This window comes from Macaca nemestrina, chromosome 11 (assembly GCF_043159975.1).
Source record: "Macaca nemestrina isolate mMacNem1 chromosome 11, mMacNem.hap1, whole genome shotgun sequence".
Lineage (NCBI taxonomy): Eukaryota > Metazoa > Chordata > Mammalia > Primates > Cercopithecidae > Macaca > Macaca nemestrina.
The window spans coordinates 3,351,284-3,377,643 of record NC_092135.1 but is presented as its reverse complement, the minus strand read 5'-3'; the positions used below and the strand labels follow the sequence as shown (position 1 = coordinate 3,377,643).

General features: G+C 43.5%; 2 protein-coding genes across 8 annotated transcripts in view; one reads left to right on the top strand and one right to left on the bottom strand.

The window, feature by feature from the left end:
* Positions 1-18,912, bottom strand: part of LOC105492424 (interacts with SUPT6H, CTD assembly factor 1) — a 46,598-nt gene extending 27,686 nt beyond the window's left edge. For 4 of the 7 annotated variants that reach the window (XR_011609652.1, XM_011759511.3, XM_071072526.1 and 1 more), the window contains exons 1-2: positions 18,508-18,912; positions 15,110-15,225 (exon numbers count right to left, since the gene is read on the bottom strand). Coding sequence is in view for 5 of the 7 variants with exons in the window: in XM_011759511.3 (XP_011757813.2) it covers positions 15,110-15,225; positions 18,508-18,556 (165 nt within the window). In the remaining 2 variants the exon portion in view is untranslated. Of the gene's footprint in view, positions 1-15,109; positions 15,226-18,056; positions 18,362-18,507 lie in introns of those variants that run through there. The other 3 variants (XM_071072527.1, XM_011759513.3, XM_071072528.1) reach the window with 2 other exon arrangements.
* Positions 18,913-18,967: 55 nt separating this feature from the next.
* Positions 18,968-26,360, top strand: part of LOC105492423 (myosin VIIB) — a 110,221-nt gene continuing 102,828 nt past the window's right edge. Inside the window, exon 1 of the mRNA XM_071072513.1 lies at positions 18,968-19,826. The gene's annotated coding sequence lies outside the window, so the exon portion shown is untranslated. The remainder of the gene's footprint in view (positions 19,827-26,360) is intronic.

Sequence of the window (26,360 nt, the reverse complement as noted above, 5' to 3'; positions counted from 1 at the left end):
AAGAACAATCTTCTCAGGATCAAAGTGAGTTGAATGACCAAACACTCGGGAAGGTTAAGTACCAATGCAGCACAGAGAGCTGAGAAAAGGGAACTCAAGGATCATTTTACTAGAGTACCATCAGTAACATGACTCAGCTATCAACTGCTATCAACTGTCTAGAATCTAAATTACAAATCCCCAAGAGAGACGACTTAACTGGCCAAGGCAACATCAGAAACTGTGACTCAATCAGTTACAGCTGGATCGGGGCACAGCACTGGGAGTCACTCCCAAAGAAGTGAGAGACACTGGGCAGTCATCTAAACCTCACCCGCTACACTCTACCCCAGGTTTCCTGATGCATGGTGTAGCATTCCAAAACAAACAACCCCTACAAGGACACTGCATAAGACAATGATTGTGAAATTTACGAATCTTCATTAATTTTTTATGAGTTTCATGAAAACACAGCATTATGTATGGCACGACAGGGCAAAAAAGGGGAGAAATAACTGCCGTAAAAAAGTACTAGTCTGATACACTCAAGCTAAAGAATACACTTAGACGACGACACCACAGAATTTGGGATGAGTATGCTGGAAATTATACAGTTAAGCTTAAAAATTATCAAAACAATATCTAAAGTTTTTAGAGTGGTTTTGGCAATTAAATTGCAAGCTTAAAAAAATTCAAAAGACAGTTTTTTTAAAAGTCACATGAGTACAACAAATCAACAGTTGAAACTGACATGTAATGTAGTTTTTAAAATAATGTAAGACATTTCCTAGTGGTAATGGTAAAAGAAATCGAGCAGTCAGAAGCTCCTTAGATGCTTTAGAAACATCTATAATGCCGGCGGGCGCTGTGGCTCACGAGGTCAGGAGATCAAGGCCATCCTGCCTAACAGGGTGAAATCCTGTCTCTACGAAAAATGCAAAAAATTAGCTGGGCGTGGTGGCGCGCTCCTGTAGTCCCAGCTACTCAGGAGACTGAGGCAGGAGAATCACTTGAACCCAGGAGGCGGAGGCTGCAGTGAGCCAAGATCGCACCACTGCACTCCAGCCTGGGTGACAGAGCAAGACTCCGTCTCAAAAAAAAAAAAAAAAAGAAGGAAAGAAAGAAAAAGAAACATCTATAATGCCTCATACCTCCTTCCTTAGCCATCAATCACACTGCAGTTATAAACAACTACTGGTTATCCATCATAATAAACAACCTTGTTTATCTCAGTATACAAAGAATAACTACACTTATGATGACCAGGGCCACAATACACAGAGAGATAACTGACATTCTTAAACGGCCAAGTAAATAAAACTGCTATAAATCAAATAATAATTTGTAAAGTATTCAAAGTATTACATTGTCAAATGGAAACTTGTACAGACCCAAATAACTCAGGACACTTTGTTTCTTCTTGACTGGTCAGAAGTGTCAAACTCAAAGTACTTGATGTTGTATATACTACTCTACCATTATAAACTGGAAAAACGCTCCCCACTAAGCCACACAGTAAATTCCATGAGGAAGTATCTACAGAAGCATGTCCAAAAGCATGTTTCACTGGACCCGGGTTCCAGAAGACACAGCTGAAACTATCATACAGGACTCTGTCAATGCGTATTAGTTTAATGAGCATGAAAGAATCTGAGAAACCCTGCAGTAAAATAACATAATGCTGTCAATCCAACGTAGTTCCTGGAGTGCTGCAACACTGAGAAACTCCCAAGCACACACTTAATATAATGAAGCTATAAACCAGAATGTCCCTTGTCTATCAAAAGTTGATCTTAGAATAAGAGTCAGAAACAAAGGCACTCCTGATGAGTAACAACAACAACAAAAAAATCTATACAAACCTTGTTTTTTGTTTGGTTGGTTTGTCTTTTTGAGACAAGGTATGACTCTGTCACCCAGGCTGGAGTGCACTAGCATAACCATAGCTCAGTACAGCCTTGAACTCCTGGGCCCAAGAGATCGTCCTGCCTCAGTCTCCCAAGCAGCTGGGACTACAGGCACATGCCACCACGTCCGGATTTTTTTTGTTTTGTAGAGACAGAGTCTGTGGAGCCTAGGCTGCTCTCAAACGCCTGGCCTCAAGTTATCCTTCTGCCTTGGCCTCCCAGTAAAGTTTAGGATTTTATGATAATGATGCAAACTCCTGCCTACCTCTTCAGACTCACTTCTTTCCACTCACCATCAACCCTATGTGTTACAGCAGCAGTTCCCAAACTTCAGTATGCACAAAAATCACTTGGGGAACTTTGGAGAAAACCATACAAACTTTTGGTGCTTCTCACCTACAGATATTAATTCAGTGTATCTGGGAAACGTGTCACAGAATCTGAATTTTGACATGTGGTCCACATGATTTTGACCACATTTCGGAAATTCGACTCCAGTTTCAGTAGAGTGGAACTGCTAACCTTGCGCCTTTACAAATGCTGTTCCCTTTACCAAGAGTCTCTCTCTTGTACCTTGTCTTTTTCATGCCTAAAAACTTGCCAAAAATACTCATCTCCTGAAGTCTCTTCCACCTTTCTCTCTAGCAGAAAGAACAGACCTCGTGCAAGATAATGTGACAGTTAAGGCCGTGGAGTTTAGAGTCAGAAAGACCTGAGGTCCAAGCCCCAGCTCTGTTACTTTCTACTACGTGATCAAAGGACATTTTCTTAACTCTTCCAAGTTTCCATGTCCTTGATCTGATGGAATTAGGAATAGTGTCTATACCGTAGAGGGCAGTTCTGAGGAATAAAAGCATGCAAAGCAGTTAGCACAGAGCCTGTGAGCGTTCAATAAATGTTATGTGCCATCAATAACACAATCTCATTAATTAATTACAAAACACTCCCCCCTTCAAGACTCAGCTCAAATACATCCCGTGACGGCTGCTGACCTGGTTAGCCATTCCCTCCCTTCATATCCCCATGGCATCTTATACGCTCACATTTCACTGAAAGGTGACTTACACACTTATTTACATTTATCTGATACACCGACCTTAAGATCCGACCTTAAGATCCGAGGCTATTCTGTAAAAATGTATCTTTTACCTGCGGCATAAAAAAGACACTCAAAATATACTCACTAAAATGAAAAACAAACCCCACAAGCAACGCTTAACATAAAACAAATGGAAAATAATGTTTGCATTAAACATTATTAGAATCAGAGACAAAGACTAAAAACAAAAACAAAGGAAAATGTAGACAGAATCAAAAGAACTAATAAGATATAGGACAGCAATGGCCAAGACAAATCTTTTAGTTGTTTTGATGTCCTCCCCATAAGGATGCTTTCCTTATACTAACACAACCCCCTGGTGGAAAGATCCAAACAAGAGCAGACTGCCATCTTTACTCAATTCAAGTAATGCTGGAGCTAACGGCGTTGTCACTGACTTCAAGGGCAGATGGCTGGGCCCACTGCGCTTTGCTCACAGTCAAAAAACCGTGAGAAGCCAGGTACCATTTCCAAACAACATCTTCCTCAATGTCTCACACTCCATTTTTTCCTGTGGGACACTCGGGAGGGCACTTTTATACACAGATGAAATCTACACGCTTCTGGATGTTAAGATATGCATTTCCTTTGATGCATTTCCTCTGATACATTTTCCATGAAACAGAAACCAGCTGAAACAAAACCACACAGCTAACTGGCAAATATACTGTCTAAAAGAATATATGGTAAAAATAACAAAAACTAGAATCGGCAACTAGTTATAACTAGGTCACATTTGACGGCCACCCCTCCGCTTGGTGCTCAAACTGCTTTATTAAAAAGTTACACTTTCAGAGATGACTATTCAAAAAGATTTTTAGAGAGTTTTCCCCCTTCTTCCCTATCTGTCCTACCACAAAAGGTGTGAAGCCATCTACCCAAACTTACTTATTCAGCATCACTTTCCATTAAGCTATTCCATTTTCTAGCCACAACAATCATTCCTGAAATATATCAAGTCCTTCTTAATGTTAGGCCCTGTATCTGTTGCTCTTCTAGCTAGACAGAATTACCGCCACCCCTAACCCGTTTCTCCAACTGGCAATGTCTCTCCTTCTGTCAGCTGAAATATCATGGCTACTAAGCCCATCCTCCCTTCCTCTCAGTGCTTGGTATGTATCCTTGCTACAATGACATACTATATTGTAGTCACCTATTTATAGGTCTGCCGCACCCACACAGACATCTTAAAGTTTTAAGTTTGCATTGCTATGCCTAGTAAACAATCAACATTCAAAAACGTTTACAGAAAGACATGAATAATAAATCTTCACACATTAAATAAACTTAAGCAATAGTGCCAATTTTTTGGGAAGTGCATTCCAATCTAAAGGTTTAATTATCTGGCCAGGCACGGTGGCTCACACCCATCGGCCCAGCACTTTGGGAGCCCAAGGTGGGAGGATCACCTGAGGTCAGGAGTTCAAGACCAGCCTGGCCAATAGGGTGAAACCCCATCTCTACTAAAAATACAAAAATTAGCTGGGTGTGTGGCGCATGCCTGTAGTCCCAGCTACTCAGGAGGCTGAGGCAGGAGAATTGCTTGAGCCCAGGAAGCGGAGGTTGCAGTCAGCCAAGATCACACCACTGCACTCCAGCCAGGGTGTAAGAGTGAGTCTGTGTCTCAAAAAAAAAAAAAAAAAAAAAAGTTTAATTAACTTGATTTGGAAACCATATAATAACACAGTTGGGGACAGAGAAATAAATGTCAACTATCTCGGGCTGCACATGAGGTACAGGGGTAGTTGGGAATACAAAATCTTCAAAGACAGATGTGTAAAACTTCTACAGGCTTCTGGATTGAGAAATCTAAACTTCGATACCTTTCCTTCAAATTCAAGAAACTACCTTTCCATGTATCCTTCCATCTAATCTACGAGGAAAAGACAATTTGATACCTAATAGTTACAATTTTTTAGTAAGGGAATATATATTAAAGATAAATTTAAAAAGGAAAAAAACAGCTAGTAAAGAAAGGTTTATCTTTACATGAAAGGGTTCTTCACAAGGTTCTTCTAAATTTTGAATTTTTTAGTACATTTTGAGTTAGCTGTTGCATGCTTATAAAAATGGGTTACCATATAAAATGTCATAGTATTCTACCAAATTATTTTCCCTTTGATTTGAAAGATTAATGAGCACTGCAGAAATAAAACAAATGCGAATCACACCCAAAGATCACCATCATTTACATTTTAGTCCTTTCAATCTCTTCTCTGTGTAAATTTATTTTAAAACAATTAAACTAGGACCTAGAATCACAATAATGGCCTGTATCTTTCAAGTAATAGCGGCGGGAAGCAGACAAATTCCTAGGCAGATAGCGGTGGGTCCCTGATGAAACATGACCTTCAAGTCAAACATAGCTTAAACGCAGTAAACTGAGCTGCTAGAGCACCTGACCGGAGTGAGAACCTTTATTCTCATTTGCCTGCTCTTTCCTTAGTGGTTCTTTCGGAATAAGACTAATTTTTAACTAATCAAATGCTGCCTTTCCCAAGGCTACCTACAGCCCGTATCTCCCCAATTCTGAGTCTATAAAAACTCCAGAGTTAGCCACAGTTGGGGACAACCCACCTTTGGGAAGGGGCTGCCCACTTCAGGTCCCGTCTCTGCTGAGCTGTTCCGTCGCTCAATAAAACTCTTCTCCACCCTGCTCACTCTCAGTTGTCCGTGTAACCTCATTCTTCTTGGATGCAGGAAAAGCACTTGGGACCCACCAAATGGAGGATTCAAAAAGGGTTAGTGTAACACTGTACCCCTCCCTCCTGCTTACCCAGCAATGGGGGAGAAATTGCTGGGCGTGACACACCACCGTTCGCCAACACTGTGGGCAGCAGGAATGAATAAGAGCTGTAGTGCTTCTCGAGAGCCCAGACCTCGGGACTCTCCAAAGCAGGGCTGTAACACGCACCTGCTTGCCAAGCCCTGGGCGGTGGGAACAACCGAGCTGTGACACCCTTGGGGCTCTGCAGTTCCTGGCATCTGAGTTTTCAGGCACCACCACATCCCCCTAGTCTGGACACTGGTGCCTTCTATGGAAGTTGCTTGTGGCACACTGGGTCCAGCTGCAGCCTCGCACGGAGCCGGCACCTGTGTCAGTGCCTGGAGCTGCCCGCCTGCTGCAGCAGCTGACCTACCTGGCTGTGTGCCGTGACCAGACCCAGACCCTGCACTCGGCTCATTCCCACACCTCTTGCCGTTCTGTACCTGTCTTGCTGGCAGAGGCCGGTAGCAAAAACCAAGTGCAGCCTGCCAGGCCGAACAGGCAGGGAGAGTCCAAGTGAGACCGGAGCCCAGGGAGGCCCAAGCAGGGACACTGCTGGCCCCAGAGGTTTCCCGCCAACAGGAAGTGGCACCCTCCAAAAAAATGCTGCATCACAAGTAACATGTTCAATTCTCCATGTCACTATTCTTTGAAAACAATTCCAATAGTGCGTTGCCATTCTTATAAACGTCCTATTTATAGTTTAATCGCTCATTTTCTACATTGTTGAGTATTTCTTGCTTCCTTTCTTACGTTTATTACACCTCATTTGTCCATTTCAGTGTTTTCAACCCAACGGCGGTTTTGGGTCTTCACCCAACGGGTTAGTGGGAAATTCAAGGGGTTGTTTTTGGTCATCAACGATAGGGAGGATGTGTTACTAGCATTTCATTTAATGCTCAGTAACCAAGACGCTAAATGTCCTGTTAATATACAGGCATGCACCCAAATATCCACAACTGGCTTGCTAAGAATCTCTTGTTCAGGAAAGCAACACAAGGCTGCTCTCTGTGGAGGTGTGGCCACAGGCAGGACCCAAAGGACCTCACCCATACACACACACACAGGAATCTCCCTGAGACCAAAGAGCTCAATGGGCCCAATACAGATTGCAGTAACAGACAAGAGAAGCATAATGGGTCCCTTTGGGATTTAAACTGAGGAATACGCAAAAGTCTGACCAATCTGTAAGAGATAAACATCAAGCCAAACAAGGACTTTTGGCATCACAGCATGAGAAGTTCTACTGACCCTCTCCCCAGTGAAAATTATTAAAAACAACCACTTAAAGTCTCTACAAACGGCCCTAATGGCAAAGGGCAAATGAAGAAACGCCTACACAAATTCCACAAGAGACTATTTAAACCAAGATCAATCCCTCCTTCCAACCTCACAATTCAGTGAGGCTGACGCCACTCCAGATTGCTGTAGCCAGAAACACAGAGCTCCTCTCTATCCTGCTTCAGTCAGAGGGCTTCCTTTCCAGAAAGAGCAGGGCATCAGCATCTCTCATCCTGCTCCCGAAGCCTGTTTCTGTGGCTAAGTTCCGAAAGACTGCGGTTGAGAAGTGGAGATTCCCATCTTTTGACCAACCCTTACTTGCTTAAAGAAGGCTCTACCTTGGGTGGGCCACACTGAGAATACTGGGGCCCTAATCACCCTTGCGCTGGCTTGTGAGCCCATGCCAAGAGATGCAAGCTGAAAGGATTTCAGGTTACTAACTTACTCCCACTCCTCCACCCCCTACCCAGAGCTCAGTGTTTAAAAAAATACAGAAGGCATCCTAGGCAGCGTGGCGAAACCCCATCTCTACAAAAAACACAAAAATTAGCTGGGCGTGGTGGTGTATGCCTGTGGTCCCAGCCACCACTAAGGAGTCTGAAGCAGAAGAATCTCTTGAACCTGGGAGGCAGAGGTTGCAGTGAGCTGAGATCGAGTCATGGCACTCCACCCTGGGCAACAGTGAGACCCTGCCCCCCTCCCCCACCCACACACATACATACACACAAAACAGAAGAGAAAAACACAGCTGAACAGAATTACTAGACATAAGCTCGAAAGAGGACTTCAGCAACACTATAAACCAACTAAATCAAACAGATATCTAAAGAACTAGGCGTGGCACAATGGCTCACACCTGTAATCCCAGCACTGCTGAGAGGCCAGGGTGGGAGGACCACCTGAGGTCAGGAGTTCGAGATCAGCCTGAGCAACATAGCAAAATCCATCTCTACAAAACAATTTAAAATTAGCCAGGCATGATGGTACGCAGCCGTAGTCCTGGCAACTCAGGAGCCTGAGGCGGGAAGACTGCTTGGCCCAGGAGTTGAAGGTTACAATGAGCCATAATTTTTTCACATGCCCGCTGCGTCAAAGTGAGCCACAAATACACCAACCTGGGTAACAGAAGAGCTCGTTTAAAAAAAAAAAAAACAACCTGTATTCAACAATAAAATATATATTCTTATTAAGCACATGGAACATTCTCCAGGATAGGCAATGTGCTAGGCCCTAAAATGGACCTCGACAAATTTAAAAGAATAGCAATATACAAGGTTTGTTCCTCTACCGCAATGTCATAAAATTAGAAATAGTAGGAAAAATGTTTAGGAACAATATGAATATGAAATTAATAAAATAATTCCATTTACTAAGTATCAGAGTAACATACTCATAAATGTAACAAAGAAATCCAACATGTATACACGGAAAACTATAAATCACTGTTAAAAGCAATTAAACACTTAAATAGACATCCCATGTTCTTGGATGAACAGACCTTATACTATCAAGATGGCAATATTCCCCAAATTGATCTACAGATTCAGTGCAATCCCCCTAGCAGAATCCCAGCTAACATCTCCGCAGAAATCAACAAACTGATTCTAAAATACACAGGTAACTCCAAGGGACCCAGATTGGCTAAAAGAATCTTGAAAAAAAAAAAAATTAGGACTCATACTCTCCAATATCAAAACATACTACAAAGCAATAGTAGTTAATACACTAGTACAGGCACAAGGATAGACACAGATATGAAAAAGATTTTAAAGTCCAGAAATGAAGCCAAATATCCTATGGCCAACAGATTTTCAACAAGGATGCCAAGACCATTCAACAGGGAAAGAAAAGTCTTTTCAACAAACGGCAATGGGACAACTAGACAGCCAATGCAAAGAATAAAACTACACCCCAAAAAGTCAGGTAATAATTGCCGACGAGTATGGAGAAATCAGAACCCTTAAATACTCAGCTGGTGTGAATGTAAAATGGTGTAACCACTGTGGAAAATAGTCTGGCAGTTCCTCAAATGATTATACAGAATTACGTTAGGACCCAGCAATTACCTCTCTAGGAATAAACCCAAGAGAACTGAAAATGTATGTCCACAGAAATTTTGTATACAAATGTTTACGGCAGCATTTTTCATAATACCAAAAGAAAAAACCCAAATGTCATCAGCTGATGAACGGATAAATGAAATGTAGTATGATCCATATAATGGAATATTATTTACCACAAAAAGGAATGAAGTACTGATATGTGCTACAACATGGCTACACCCTGAAAATATTATGCTAAGTGAAATAAATCACAAAATACCATATTTTATCATTCCATTTGTAAGAAATGTCCAGAACAGGGACTCTATGAGACAGAAAGTATATTAGTGGTTGCTGAGGACTGTGGGGTGGGGAGGGGTAGGCAAAGGGAAGAGGAGGTTAGAAAGGTAACAGCAAAAGTGTTTCTTACGTGATAAAATTCTAAAATTGACTGTGGTGACAGCTGGGCTACTATGAAATACTAAAGATCACTGAATTGCACACTTTAGGTAAATTGTATAGTATGTAAATCGATCTTGACAGAGCCCTTTTTTGGGCCAGACACAGTTGCTCATACCTATAATCCCAGCACTTTGGGAGGCCAAGGCAGGCAGATGGCTTGAGCCCAAGAGCTTGAGATCAGCCTAAGCAACACGGCAAAACCCCACTGCTACTATAAATACAAAAATTAGCTGCGTGTACTGGTGCATGCCTATCGTCCCAGCTACTTGGGAGGCTGAGGTCTGGATCATTTAAGCCTGGGAGGTTGAGGCTGCAGTGAGCTGTGATTGTGCCACTATGCTCCAGCCTGGGCTACCGTGTAAGATTCTGCCAGGAAAGGAACGGGGAGTGGAGGGGAGGGGAAAAAGAAAAGCTGCTTTTTAAAAGACAGGCGATTCTTTTTTTTTTTTTTTTTTGAGACAGTTTCACTCTGGTTGCCCAGGCTGGAGCGCAATGGCATGGTCTCAGATAACTGCAACCTCTGCCTCCCCGTACAAGCGATTCTCTTGCCTCAGGCTCCCAAGTAGCTGGGATTATAAGTGCCTGTCACCACGCCTGGCTAATTTTTTGTATTTTTAGTAGAGACAGGGTTTCACCACCATGTTGGCCAGGCTGGTCTCCAACTCTTGACCTCAGGTGATTCACCCACCTCGGCCTCCTAAAGTGCTGGGATTACAGGAGTGAGTCACTGAGCCCAGCCCAAGACAGGTGCTTTTTAAAGATCAACGTTGATGCAAAAAAACCCATGATGAACAAAATATTTAAAATGTGAAGACAAGGTAACTGGTACTGGTTTTTCCTTTTCCCTCTGGCTCAAATATAGACCAACACAGCATTGTTACTGATCCTAACTTCAAATTTTTGATATTTTGCTCATTTTTTTCCATTAATTTTGAGTTTTTAAATATCATTTATCTTGATTACTGAGTGTTTTTCAAACCTTGGAGAAAAAAATAAAGCCAACCATACAAGAATAAACAGAGATGTTATTAGAAATGACCATTAGGCAGGCCCATTAAAGACAGATGGACAGAACAAGCTCCCTAAACAGAAAGATTTACAGCCCATTACATACATGTGTTACAGTAAACTCTTGTTTTCTTAGTCTGATATGAGACTTGTTCTGTCACCTGTCCGAGATTATTTATAGACATATACAATTATTTTAAGAAAAAATGTTTCTTTTTTTTAATAACTAAAGGAGCTTCCTAATAAAGTGGTTAAGAAACCTGCAAAAATTACTGGTCTTCAAAATCTTATAAGTATTTCCTATACTGACCACTATCTTAAAGATTGTGTGTGTGTGTGTGTGTGTGTGTGTGTGTGTGTATGTACGTACTGAGTAAATACTATAGATGAAATGAATTAAAAAAAACCACTAGCCTAAATTCTAAAATACAGACGAGGGGTTAAAAAAAAAAAAGTACCAATATTGGGAAAATTATGCTGTGAGTACCATCTTATGGTAGCAAAATAATGGCCCCCCAAAAATGTCCATGTTGAACCTGTGAATATGTCACTTTACATGCAAGGGACTGTGCAGATATAATTAAGGTAAGGACCTTGAACTAGGGACATTACCCTGGATTATCCAGGTAGGCCCCATTATAATTACAAAGGTTCGTACAGGAGGGATGCAGGAAGGTCAGAGTAAGAGAGAGATGTGATGACAGAAACAAGAGGTCAGAAAATGAGTTGTGAAGACGCTATGCTGCTGGTTTTGAAGATGGAGGAAGGAGCCTCAGCTAAGAAATGCAGGTAGCCACTGCAAAATGAAGAAAGCAAGGAAATGTGCTTTTCCTCAGAGAATAACACAGCCCTGTGACACCTTGATTTTAGTCCAGTGAGACCCATTTCGGACTTGACCTCCAGAATTATAAGATAATAATTTTTTGTTGTCTTAAGCCACCAAGTTGTATCAAGTTGTTACAGCCTCAATAGGAAACTAGTATATTTTAGGCTTTGGACCTGTAATTCGTACTGCCCCATCTTTTTTGTTTTGTTCTTGTTTGTGAGACAGCGAGTCTCGCTTTGTTGCCAGGCTGGAATGCAGTGACGCGATCTCCGCTCACTGCAACCTCCACCTCCCGGGTTCCAGAGATTCTCCTGCTTCAGCCTCCTAGGTAGCTAGAACTACAGGCGCCAACCACCATGCTCGGCTAATTTTTGTATTTTTAGTATAGACGGGGTTTCACCATGTTGGCCAGGATGGTCTTGATCTCTTGACCTCATGATCTGCTCACCTTGGCCTCCCGAAGTCCTGGGATTACAGGCATGAGCCACCATGCCTGTCCTTTGCACTGCTTCATTTAATGCAACTGTACTCTTTTAACATCCCATTACTTCTAAAAAAATTTTTTTAATGAGAAAACAAAATTTCTTCTTAAAAGTCATTTTAAATGGGCAAAAGAACATTAACACAGAACTCAACACTTATATACAGTACAACTGGCACTCCTGAAGTACTAGTGGTTTAGCAAATTAGCATAACCTTCCTGGAGAGGAATTCTATGAAGAGCCTTAAAATGTCTTAGTCTCTTTAATCTCAATTCTCCTGGCAGTTTTCTAAGGAAACAATAAAAAATAATCACAAATGTTTATGTACAAAAATCTTCAGGGCAGCTTCAGTTATTTAATATAACAGCTAAACAGCATAAATTACAACAATTAGAAAATTGCTAAGTAATGCTGCTTATTGTGAAACCATTACACATTACACTTATTGAGAACCTTCAATGACACAGGGAAACACCTAAAAAGTATAATCTTAAGCGAAGACATAAAAATAATATATAGGCTGGGTGCAGCGTCTCACGCCTGTAATCCCAGAACTTTAGGAGGCCAAGGCCAGCGGATCAAAAGGTCAGGAGTTTGAGACCAGCCTGGCCAACATGGTGAAACCCTGTCTCTACTAAAATTACAAAAATTAGCCAGGCGTGGTGGTGCACACCTGTAATCCCAGCTACTCAGGAGGCTGAGGCAGGAGAATCGCTTGAACCCGGGAGGCGGAGGTTGCAGTGAGCCGAGATCACGCCACTGCACTCCAGCCTGGGACAGAGCAAGACTCTGTCTCAAAATATATAGATATAGATAGAAAGATACAAAATATATATAGTAAAATCTCAAGTAAAGTTAAAATATATACACATCATATACATGGGACAGAATGAAACTGCAGGAGAAATAATGTGAAAAGTCATTATTCAGAAAAGTCATATACAGAAAAGTCATATACAGAAATGACTCACAGTCATTTCTGTAGTTGGAGTATGCTGGTTTTAATTTTTTTCTTTAAACTTTACAGATACAGGAGCACCTCAACTTCTTATGGGGTTATAGCCTGATAAACCCATAGTAAGTTGAAAATATCATTAAGCCAAAAATGCATTTAATACATCTAACCCACTAAACATCACAGCTTAGCCTAGCCTACCTTAGATGTGCTCCAGAGGTAAGGTCTACAGTTGGACAAAATCACCCAACACAAAACCTATTTTATAACAGAATGTTGAGTATCTCATGTAATTTATTGAGTACTGTGAAAAACAGAATGGTTGTATGGGTACTCAAAGTATGCATACAGCACTTGCAACATTGCAAAGTTGAAAATTTTTAAGTCAAACTATTGTTTAAGTCTGGGACAGTCTGTGATTTCCAAATTTTCACAAACAGGCACATTTATTGATTTAGAATCCATATTATTTAAAAAAAAAAAAAGATGCTTAGGGTAACCTGAACTTGTAACTGCACCAGGAGGCCATGAGATGACTACCCTACTGTGTTCTAAACTGTCAGTGGTTAATCTCCGAATACTGTTTCCAAAGTGGAAACTTAAAATATCACACACTAAATGCACTGACTGTAACAACATACACATTATTAAGTAACTTCCAACTATCATTAATTAAAATATTGGAATTTACTCTGAATGTTTAAAAGCACAGAAAAATACCTGAGTGACATCAAAATATATGAGCCTTTTCCAAACCCACATTTAGTTCTCTGACCTCCCCTACTTCTTACTGACCCCACTTCAGTTACACTGGCTCCTTGAAGCCATCAAGCACACTCTCACCTTGGGGTCTTTGCCAGGGAAGTTCTTCCCCTAACGTCCATATCCACACGGCTATTCCTTTGCCTCCCTTCACACCTTGGTTCAAATGCCACTTTCTTAATAAAAGGCCTATATGGTCCCTATTTAACACCAAAGCCTGACCTCCATCCTTTGTTCTGTTCTAATTATGTTTTCTTCACAGCATGTTACCTTCCAGCAAACTACACAATTAAAAAAAAAAGTTTATTGCTGAATGTCTTTCTCCCCCTACTGGAAAAACATACCTAAGAAGAGAAAGATTTTAACTTCTAGTCACTGATAAGTCCAAAGCACCTGCAAAAAGAGTCTGACACATATTAGGCGCTCAATAAATACTTGCTGAATGTATGATATACTGTCAAAGGACAGAGTCAATAATATAATCTCTAATCATACCTACTAAAAATTGAACAATTTTCTGCATATGTGTAATCAAGAAAAATATAAGGCACAGAAAGTTCTTAAATCTTTCCATCTTTATCATTCCTATTTGTTTCAGTCATGTCTACTGAAGACTTAAGGTTAATTTATTGAAAAATTTCCCAATTTTATCTTGTTAACATGATGTATAACCAGAAAGGCAAATAAAGCAGTTCTGAAATATTTATGTATTAGGCCAAATATGTTAAAATGTACACAAAACCCAATACTATTCCGTATTATTAAACAGAAACAGCTCTTAAAATTATATTTGCGGGCCAGGTGTGGTGGCTCACGCCTGTAATCCTAGCACTTTGAGAGGCTGAGGCGGGCAGATCACTTGAGGTCAGGAGTTTGAGACCAGCCTGGCCAACATGGTGAAACCCTGACTCTACCAAGAAAACAAAAATAGCTGGATGTGGTGGCCTGTGCCTGTAGTCCCAGCTACTCAGGAGGCTATGAGGTGGGAGGATGTCTTGGGCACACGAGGCGGAGGCTGCAGCGAGCCAAGATCTCACCACTGTACCTCCAGTCTGTGTTACAGAGCCAAGACTGTCTCAAAAAAAAAAAAAAAAACATTATTACATACTTTATACACACCATAACAGTTCAAAATGAGAAGGGCAAATGCTGACATAAATTTTGACAGGTGATAACCCCTGTAACCTTCAAGTGGTATTCCTTCAGATTGCAAATGCTCAATGCCCCACTACAACGTTATTGCAGAATAGGGAAACTTAGCCAAATATCAAAGGCCAGGCCCATTTTCTGAATCAATACGCACAGTTGAAAGCTGCCCAACATTTGAAATGTGACCCAATCAGAACGTATTTCACTGTGATTTCAACAGTAACCAGACCACCCCTATTTATTTTTCAAGCAGTTTTCTATTAACTTATGCTCCTTTTCTCTCAGAGATTAAACCCTAAACTGTCACAGAGATTCTGTAACTCCTATAACATAACAGGTCTCACAGAATGCAAGGGAAAAGCCCTCCCAAAGATGTTGGTTAGCCAATACCTCTGAATGACGTTCTACACTTCCAGTGTCTGATCCGGAGTGTTGCTCATTTACATCATCCTCACCGTCTGACCCTGAATCTCGTTCATCCTGTACTGGGGTAGCACCACCATCATCTGATTAAAAACAAAACAAAAACCAACTTATGGTGTAAGATGAATGACATCTACAGTGAAATGAACACACTGAATCAAGAATAACGTAAATGCAAAAGTTACCACTGAGGAAGCATAACTAAAGATGCTAATATTTTGAATAAGACAATACTCATACAAATACCAACAATCCTAACACGTACTGTGAAATATGTGGCAGCAAAACTACACCATAAAAACAATTTGTAGCTTAAGAAACAACACTAAACACCAAGTCAACAATTTATTTCAACTTCATGTTAAAATTGGGTCTGTCTTTCTCTACAGGGCATTTACCACCTTCTAATATTACTACCTGAAGTTATTTTGTTTAATGTGGGTCTTCTTCACTTGAATGAAAGTGCCACAAGAACAGGGATTTTGGTTCACTGCTAAATCTCTGGAGCCCAGAACACTGCCTAGTACCTGATATACAGTAAGTATTTGTTTACAAATGAAGAACACAAGGAACTCCAGTCCAAAACTACTGAAAATTTCTTCAAGAAAAGCATATATAAAATTGTAAATAAAAACTGTTACCCAACTTTCTTTAATATTTTTGTTGAAATGGGGTCTTGCTATGTTGTCCAGGCTGGTCTCAAACTCCTGGCCTCAAGCGATCCTCCTGCCTTTGCCTCCTAAAGTGCTGGGATTACACCCAGCCCCAATGCTTTAAAAATACAGAGTAAAATCGTATTGAGAGGAAGTTAGGGTTGAGAAGATAGGAAGACTTAACAGTTTTATAAAAATAAGCAAGTTTTAAAAAATGTAGTCAACTACAGGAAAACCAAAACGTTCTATAAGAATGAAATCACATTCTCCTTTAGGCAGCCACATGGGGGGGGGGAAGAAGAATCATTATGATACTATCATATTAATGAGCTAATCTACTTAGCTAAGAAGAATATACGGTCATGATAAAAATAATAGTTTTGAAGTTTAACAATTATGCTGCAACAGTGGGAAGACAGGGGAGAAGGGGGCACATAGGCTAAAATGTCCTAGCATAACAGAACATCATTAGAGAATGCCTAAAAATGATGCAGCAAGAGTGTGAACGAATTAGGAATACACAGGTAAACACCCCAAACAGCTAAAAGAATGTGAAGTGGGTGGAGGGAGTAAGTCAGGGAACTGCTATTTTTCTGTTACCTCTTTTAGTACTTAACCTATGTACAGGTATTACATACAATTACTTTTTTTTTTTTTTTTTTTGCTCCTTTTGTCCAGGCTGGAGTGCAAATGGCGTGATCTCAGCTCATTGTAACCTCCACCCCCAGGGTTCAAGTGATTCTCCTGCCTCAGCCTCCTGAGCAGCTGGGATTACAGGCGCCCGCCACCACACCTGGCTAATTTTTTGTATTTTTAGTAGAGAAAGGGTTTCACCATGTTGGCCAGGCTGGTCTCAAACTCCTGACCTCAGGTGATCCGCCCACCTCAGCCTCCCAAAGTGCTGGGATTACAGGCATGAGCCACCGTGCCCAGTCCACTTTTTAAAAAGTAACTTAAAAACACAAATGAATGGAAAAAAAACTATTTTGAAAGTATCAGGAAAGTGTTTTTCTTTTTTTTTCCGAGACAGAGTCTTGCTCTGTCGCCCAGGCTGGAGTGCAGTGGTGTAATTTCGCTCACTTGCAACCTCTGCCTCCCAGGCTCAGGGCTCAAAGGATCCTCCCACTTCAGCCTCCTGAGTAGCTGGGACTACAGGTGTGCACCACCACACTAATTTTCGCATTTTTTTGTAGAGACGAGGGTTGGGGGTGGGGGGTAGGGGCGTGGCGGGGTGGGGGTGGTGTCACTATGTTGCCCAGGCTGGTCTCGAACTCCTGGGTTCAAGCCATTGGCCGCCTACGCCTCCCAAAGTGCTGGGATTACAGGCATAAGCCACCGCACCTGGCTTAGGAAGGTGTTTTTAAGCAGTGAATGCTTGGAAAACCCTTTGCAGTCATTACAATTCACTGTCATATGTAAGGAAAAGCAATGAACTCAAAACAGTAAAGAGCTTAACGCTTAAACCATTGAGAACTCAAGTTTTTTTTTTATTTTTTTTTAATTTTCAATTTTTGTGGCTACATAGTGGGTGTATTTAAGAACTTTTGAGACAGAACCCCCAATACAACTAGCACACAAAGGGAAAGCAAACCCCACGTGTTTCCCACACCAGGTTCTGCTTCACTTATCCTTAATCTCAGGTGCCGAGCGCCGTGCCAGCAGAGTGGGCCCCATTAAGAGTTTACAGAATAAACAAACAGTAAAGAAAGGAGACCAAACTTCGGTGAGGAAGGTGAGGAGAAAGAGGAACCGTCTCAAGGTGGAAGAAAGGCACAAAAATCACAAGTGCCAGAAGTGCATTCCTTACTCTATGCATGCATCTGAAACATGCGTCCTGCACTTATGTCCGGTGTTGCAGGCAAGATTAAACCACTCCCTTAGGAGTGAAAAGTGTAGGAAGGATTCCCCCGCCCCATCGCCCCTTGGATTCTCCAACTACTCAACTACTGAAAACTCTTAACAGAAGATACCTCTCCTTCCCTAGCACTTTGCACACAATAGGAGCTTAATATACGAAAGTGACTTCCCAATTTCAGCAAAAACCTTCGCCGATTCAGAAGAAAGCTTTCCCACCAGAATCCCGTCTCCAACGTTCTAGCTTCGAGGCTTGCAGCCGGTCAGTGGGCTCTTGCCCTCCTCGGGCCGGGTCGCGGGAGGGAAGGTTTCGGGGGCCTCCTTGCCCCCACCCGCGGGGTGCCAGGCCGAGACCCGCCGAGTAACTGCTCCGCCCCCCAGCCCGGTCCCCCAGGTCCCTGCCCCACCTGATTGGTCGCCGCTGTAATATTCCGAGTCCATGGCAGGCGGACTCTCAGCGGGGAGTGTCCGCGCCCCGCGCCGCCCCCGTCACCTCCTTCCAGGCGATGTGACCCCGGAAGGCGCGGCTGAGTGTTCAGAGACTCCCGCCCGACCGGAGAACTTAACGGGTGCGGAGAGTAAGAAAGCGGCAGCGGCAACGGCGAATGCTTTGACCTGGAAGCGGAGGCAGGCTGGCAGGCTGGCAGGCAGGCAGGCACGCGAGCCGGCGCTCTACTTCCTAGAAGCACCGCTGGGGCCAAAATGGCGTCTGCCCACGACCCTCAAAGGAATGCAGCGCGCAGGCGCCGCAACGCGTCAACCGGCCAATGAGAAGACGCAACAGCACTGACGCCAAGGCACGGCCGGAAAGGAGACTCCTGGGAAAACTGAGCTGGAGCTCGGGCTTTAATTAAATACCTTGCTCGGGTGGATCCCGGTCTGGCCCCCTTGGAAATAACGTTATCATTGATTCTTTATCATTTTCTAGATTCTGTGTCCGTGCCTTGTTTGAAGAGCTTTTGAGATACTCTTCCGAAAAATGAAGACCCGCTCAAATGACTTTTCCGTCATTCAGCCAAACCACGGTGGTTCCCGTCAGGCCCCGAGGCGCCTCGTTCCCGCCCGCAGTAGGGGAGAAAGCGAGCGTTGCTCCCTGGGACTTGTAGTAGGACGACCGCGAGCTGTGATGCGTTACTAACTGGCGCGAGCCACGGCGCCTCCTCTCCCAGCGTCTTCCTCTCTTTCATCCTTGTTAAGAAGCTATTTGGCCAGCAGTAAGAAGTACACATCTTTGCTTCCAGAAGGGTTCCCCTGATGAAACACCGAGGAAGGTGAAGTTGAACTTTACCTGAGCCCTGTGTTCCTAGAAAACAGCGGTGATTAAGAAACCCCTTCGTCTATTTGTGTGTCTGGAACGGCACACTGTGAAGAACCACCCATCGCCACGTGACTCAGATAAAACGCGTGCAGATGACCCCCTTGTTTGCCTGTGACGAGGACAAACAGAGACCTTTCCCCTTTATTCTGAGCCTGTTAATAAAGCCAGACAGACCTTAAATTCCTGCTGATGATAATCGAGTAATTAGTTGAGGTTAGAACACTCCCCCGACCCCAAACTAGTTAGAGAATATTTTCTGTTCACCTGACTGAAATTTATCCTGATTGCAAAACAATCCCAACTGTCAATCATTCCACCTTCCTCCCTATAAAAGGCAAAACTGCGCTGCCAAGACACTGATCGTCTCTGGAGTGCTCTCCCTGTTGAAATAGGCTGAGTAAAATCTATTTCCTTACTTGTTCATTTTAGTCTTGGACAGGGAGGGGAACATTCTTGACTTTTGATGGGAGGAGGGCCAGTAGAGGTTTAAGCAAAGATTCCCCAGGAGGTGTAGACATGTAGAAAAAGAGCGTTTTGTTACTACTACAGATATCTGACCCTTCGTTAGCCAGTCAGAGTATGCTGGCAGAGCCCAATTATAGGCTCCTGAAGAGGACGTGGGAAGAGAAGAAAGGGGAGAAGTGGTTTCTCTCTGGAAATTCCCATTTTCCTGCAAGAGAGTTCACGGATATTCTTTTCCGATGTGGTGGAAACAGCATGGAATCCAAATTCCTTATTTTCAGCTGTGGGAATGGCAGCTTCTCAGGCAGTCTTGAGAATCAGAAGAACAAAGAATGAGCAATGCCCGACACCAAATCACTTGATAGAAGATATCAAGGCTCTAAGCCCTCTTCTAAAGGTGAGAGTATACCTGTGTAAATGCAGAGTACACCTGTGTAAATGGAGCAGGATTAAAAGATGAAAATTCCAGGAAGAGTTTCGGTGGAAGAGAACCTTTTAGTTTCACCAGAGATGTAAGTCCAGCAGTCAGGAATGTGGTTGGGTTATAAACAATGCAATTGCCAGATGATAATTACTGAATTTTAGCGTTAAAACTAACTGTACTGGTGGTTTGGAGAGTGGATAGAAACACTCTGGACACACAACAATGTTCTTAGCTCTAGAAGGCTGCAAAGAAGCATCAGATCTAACTTTTGTACTCAGAAAGTCAACAATTTAGTAAGACAGGACACCTCTTTCAAATGAATACAGAGCCTTAGTTAAAGCAGTGTGCTTATCAGTGGAAACACAGCTTACTGAGAGTTCCCAGAGCTCCTTCCTACCAGCTGGCTGTCCCTCCTGGATGCTGGTAGAGAAATTCTGTAGTGGCACAGATGTGTCTTTCTGAGTCTTGGCTGCCTTACATTTTCAGGACTGCCATCTCCCTACCCCTCACACCCCACCCCAGTGCAGTTGGCCCATGGCGGTGATTGGGAGGCACTCAGAAGAGAGGCTGTTTCCCACACCAAGGGTGCTAAGGACAGAGAAGGATGGAGGGGCAAACTTGCAGCAGTCCACAATGCTTCCTCCCTTAACAGATAACCCAGAGACGCTGCATTCCCTAAATGAATGTAAGATGTATTTGGAGACACTCTGAAGACACTGCCATCTGCTGAACACGTAAGGGAGCAAGAGACCAAATAATATAAACAACAGCCTGGCACCATCAGAGCTGTAGACTGGGGGCTTAGAGCCCTAGGTTGTGGCCCTGTCACTGGGCTTATTGTACTTGGTGAGCCGGGACAAGCTACCAGTCTTCTATGAGCCTCAGTTTCCACATGTATCAAATGAGAGGGTTGAATCAGGTTTCAAGTCCTCTTAGCTTTTTTCTATGTCAAAGAAGCCAGGTCTCTAAGTCTGACCCAGCTTCTTGTGCTTGAGCCACTAGCAAGCCCTACCAGGGAAGACACAAACGAAACTTACTAGCTGTGTGACCTTGAGCAAGTTGCTGAACCTCTCTGTGCTTCAACGTCCTCACCTATAAGTTGGGGATAACAGTACCATTTATGTCACAGAGTTGTCATGAAGCTAAACGCACATATATAATTATATAATATGTTATAATTATATATATTACATGTATAATATTAAACATGATATATATTTTATATATATATATATATATAATGATTCCTGGGACAGAATATTGTGAAATTAAATAATTCAAACTTTTTTTTTTTTTTTTTGAGATGGAGTCGCGCTCTGTCACCCAGGCTGGAGCACAGCAGGCTGGAGTGCAGTGGCATGATCTTGGCTCACTGCAACCTTCACCTCTTGGGTTCAAGCAGTTCTCGTGCTTCAGCCTCCTGAGTAGCTGGGACTACAGGTGTGCACCACCACGCCTGGCTATTTTTTGTATTTTTAGTAGAGATGGGGTTTCACCATATTGGCCAGGCAGGTCTTGAACTCCTGGCCTCAGGTGATCCACCCACCTCGGTTTCCCAAAGTGCTAGGATTACAGGCGTGAGCCACTGCACCCAGCCAAATAATTCAAACTGAAAGCTGTTGGAACTTAAATTGTTCTGAGTCTTCAGAGGAATGTGACTATGCAGCCTGAGTCACATGTCATGCAGCTGCAACTTCTGCCGTTTTTCCCCCTGTAAACAATTGAGACTAAGTGGTGCCGGAGATAAAACCCCCTCAGATCACTCCCTCTCCTACAGAGTAATAATGTCATCTCGTTGGGATGCAGCATCCTGTAACCAATCAAATCACTGTAACATATGCACTGTCTTGTGTGGAAAATGTTATAATCCTGCTAAAATTTTTCTGTCTCTCTCTGTACAAGTAAAATTTAACTTCTCCACTTTGGAACGCTGAACCCATTCGTTTGGAGTTGAGGTCTCCTAGGTGGCTATCCGCACACTCAAGTAAACTCTATGTGTAATCATATTTTATGCATCTTATTATTTAAGATTAGCAATATATATGTTAGCTATTATCATTATTATTAGGCATTGTGAAGATACAAAAAACTAACATGATTCCTGCCTTGAGAAGCTTACAATTCATTAGGAAGTACTGCTTTGAGAAAAGAAAATGCTAAGAGGTGAATTGTGTGATGTGGGTAACAAGTACCATGGGAATTAAAAGGAGGGTGAGGCTAGAGTGAACAATCAGGCTGGCTTCTTGGGGGAGGGCGCTTGAGGTGATATTTGAAGGACAAAGGCCGATTTGGATGGAAAGATAATATTTCAATCATGGTAAGCTAACAGTCTACCATGTAGTTATGTTGTTATAACAACATCAACACATTTCAGTGGCTTGACGTGATAATAGTTTATTTCTTCCTCTTGTCAATGGGCAGTGGGGTCAGCGGTGAGGTGGAGGTTGCACTCTGCTCCTAGCAGTCATTCAGGGATCCAGGCTCTTCCCCTATTGTGGCTCCACCATTTCCCAGGGCCTCAGAAGCCCCTACTGGATGCTCTGCATGCCACCAGCAGATGGGAGAAGAGAGTGTGTAGAAAGGTACAGGACATTTTAATGAGCCTAACCTGGAGTTGGAGGATCTCACCTACTCTCATTCCATGGCCCCTTCTAATTGTAAATGAGGCAGGAAAGAATATGTCCACTGTGGGACCAAGAAGTAAAGGAAAGTGATCTTGGTGGACATGCAGCATTCTAGACAAGGGTAAGAAATCCACCCCAGTACTTCTTTTCCCAGAAATGAAGTTCCTAGCAGTGAGCCTAAGCCTCCCACTCTCAACATCTTCCAAGAGCTAGGTGAAGTATTACTATCATCATAATTAGCATTATTAACATCATGTATTTAGTTTATTGAGTTGACACGTAAGCAAGTTTTGCTTTTCCTTATCAGTGTCTCAATCTCCCCAAGGCAATAAGATTAGTCATCAGGATATACCATTAACCCTGGTCATGGGACAGAGGTCCCATGTTTATAGTCAGTGACCTGGGTTTAAATGCCAGGGCCTAAGACAGATTTATCCACTGAATGCCCAAAGCCCTCTGGAGAGGAGGAGGTGACCTTTTCATTTTCTGCCCCTACTTTCCCCTTCTTGCTGCCTCGGACAAATCTCTGGGTAGGTTCCTCAGAGGGCTTATGGTGACAAAAGCACCACTAGAAATGAGTTCTTTCCTCCGGGGCTGAGACTGTGGATGCCTAGCTGGCCCTTCAGGACTTTGGATTCAAGACCTTCCCAGTCGAGGAGCAGCTATCTTGAAGCTGCTGTTCCAGGAGGAAGAAATATCTGAGTTTTCCTGATGACACAGTCATCTCCTTGGCATGTCAGAACCAAGGTCTTCCAGGAAGCACTCATCTTCCCTGCACCCTCCCTCTGAGCCACATCTTCCTGCTACTGAAGGACCCCAAGGGTCAGGGTCACCTCTTCTGGGAGGACCTTTGTTCTGGTCTTTGTTGGCCTCCTCTTTCTGCCAGCCTCCAATGGCACCTGGGCCTGTGAACTATATATTGGTTCCCAACTGGGACTTTGTCCCCCAGAGACATTTGGCAATAATATATGAAGACACTTTGATTTGTCACCACTAGGGGTGGGGGCATAACTAGTGCTAAATATTCTGCAGTACACAGGACAATGCCTGTCATCCCCCAACAAAGAATAATCTCGTCCAAAATGCTAATAGTGCCAAGACTGAGAAACCCTGAACTACAGGACAGAATGTGCCCTGTGATCTACTCTCTTGTACTGCGCACAGCTGTGGTTCCAGGGAAGCATTTAAGCCTCGCTTCTCTTCCCAGATATTCCATTGCCCCAACATCTCAGAAACTAAGGCAACAAAATGGGAAAGGCCTTTCAAACCCTGGGCTGGGGCCAGCAAGTTGGGGAAACACCTTTTTTTGAAAATCTCTGAAGACAGGATGTCTCATGCATCACTGGGGTGAGGAAGGAGGGTGTCTGGTTTGTCTGAGGGTTGGCGTGGTGGAAAGCATCCCAATAAGCACGGGCCATGGGGTCAGGTACACCCTAATTCGAACTGCACCTCTGCCACTTTTGGCCATTGTGGCCTAAGCAAGTTTCATAACCTCTTTGACTTTAACTTCCTTGCTATGAAATGAGGAGAAACACCCCTCATTTGTGGAGGTTTGATGAGGGTTGAGTGAGATGGTACAAGCAAAGAGCCCAGCACAGAGAAAATCCTCATTACATGCTAGCTCTTTCCGAGACTGAGAATTCAAAAATGTTTTAAAGATTAGTTCACTCGCAGAGGTCTATGCTGCCAACCTTACTGTTTCATAGGGTTAATGGATAATTTGGCTGCTGTAGGCTAGATGAGAAGATTAGGGCCGCTGTAAGCAAGCGACTTCAGGTAGCTCTATGATACACCGGTAGAGCTGAAGCGAAAGGCTCGCTCTGTGTCAGTAGCTGTGATGACGCCATAATGGGCTTGGTCACTGATAGGAATGCAATGAACCACAGGTTGTCCATGGGCACATTTCAGCTCAGCTCACAAACGTATTTTTAAAGTTAGCAGAATATTCCCATCTTGGGAAATCAGCACTACGCTAATTGTGGAAGTAGCACTGGGCTGGGAGACAGCCAAGCCTGGTCACCCGTGTTACCAGGAAGCGCCTGTCCTGCCTTTCCCCAGCCCATCTTCTTGATTTCCAGGGCTTGGGGTCGCTTGGCTATAGAAAGCCTGAGACTCCAGGAGAACCATGCCTCAGGGTGTCCCCCTTTGCACCAACTCACACAGCAATCAGACCAGGTCTTTGCAATCACAGGCGCAGTTTTGACTGGGTGGGAGGACCTGGGAGGGAGGACTTGGCATGCTACTTGAGAAAGACTAGCAACCAAAAATTCATGCCCACTGTTTCATAAGTTCCCCTTCTGGAATCTTCCGTAATGACAAAATACAAACAAGGCCGAGAGCACAGATATGTTCATTGCAGTGTTGTGTGTGATAGCAAGGGATTGGGTACCTCCCAGTGTCCACCCAGGGAGGATGGGTATACAAATGATAGGGCACTTGTGTGACATACCGTCATGCTGTTTCTAAAGACCAATGGTAAAAGTTTGGTACAGTATCAGAAAGTTCTTGTGATATAATGTGTAACATAAAAGAGAGAGAGACAGAGAATAGCACGTCAGTATCTAAAATGTGTTTCTGTCCAATTTTGCATAAGGTAAGAACTGGATGGGAACATCTTACAGATTGTTTTGGTCCACACAGATTTTCTGTCCCAATATTTTCTTGCATGAGGGCAGTAGAAAAGGTCCTAAGAGGACTCAGTCTCAGCCCCAGAGTGAGGGATTCACCATCTCTGGGAGCTGCCAGGAGCAGCAGTGTCAGCCCTAGAGGAGCTAGATGGTGCCTTTCTAAACCTGAGAAACCACCTGCAGCATGTAGCTCAAAAAAGTTGAGTGTGGACCCAAAAACTGGACGAGATTTTAAGGAGCAGGAGGCTAGTCAGAGCAGGGGCAGAGCTTGGGGTCTGTTCTCAGGGGAACAGGCGGGACGGGGGGCTGCCTGAAAGACTCGGAATATGCAGCTCCCTCCAAGTGGTCCTTCAAGGGATCTCCCAACTCGGTTCCCTGTCTTTGGCATGGGTCATTTGCTTTGAAGATACAGAAACTCCTTCAAGCCATGTCGACAAAAAGAGCATTTAATGGACGGAAACTCCACAGAGCCCACCCACAGATGATACAGGAAACTCTGAGACGTCGGGGGTTCCCTCCTGTCTCTGTGGCCACTGGGTCTCCACCTCTCCTTTTCTCTCCCACCACTGCTTTGTCTGTGTCCCCCCAGAAGGTCCACGTTCAGGGTTGCCACCCTGCCTTGACCTCTGTTCTGAAAGACAATGGCTCATTCCCACATTTCTGCCTGCAGTTCCCGAGTCCCTCCAAGTCCAAGGAAAAGAAAGGAATCTGATTGGCTCTAGTTGGGCCAACCGTAAGGATGACCAAGACCCCTTTTTTACCCAACACAAGGCCTGTGGCTGAGCAGGTAACTCCCTGCCCCTATTATCCACCCGCCTTCAAAGCCTTGCGTAAATGAGCTCCCCTTGCCCTCATGCTCACTTCCAGGGACTGCCTGGCCCCTCCAGTCTGACCCTCCCAGGGCCCACTGCCAGATGCACTTCCCTTCCAAACAGTCTGTATTTGCCTCAAGCCCAAAGCCCCCTTGATCAAGTGCCAGCCCGAGCTTGCCCAGTTTGTTGCCAGGGACCCTCCTGGGAACCTTGTTGTCTGATGGCCTTTGTCTCTAAGGCTTCCTGATGGCCCCAGACATGCCCCAGGTGTATGCTCCTTTCACACTCAACACAGAACACTCTTTTGACCAGGTGTCCAAGCAATTCTCCAGCAGATTCTGACTGGATGTCCTGTAATTCGATTCAATCAGACACTGTCAACCTGGAGTCATAGATCCCACAGGTTAAGGGCTCAGTCCCACAAAACTGCCCCACTTCAAATGC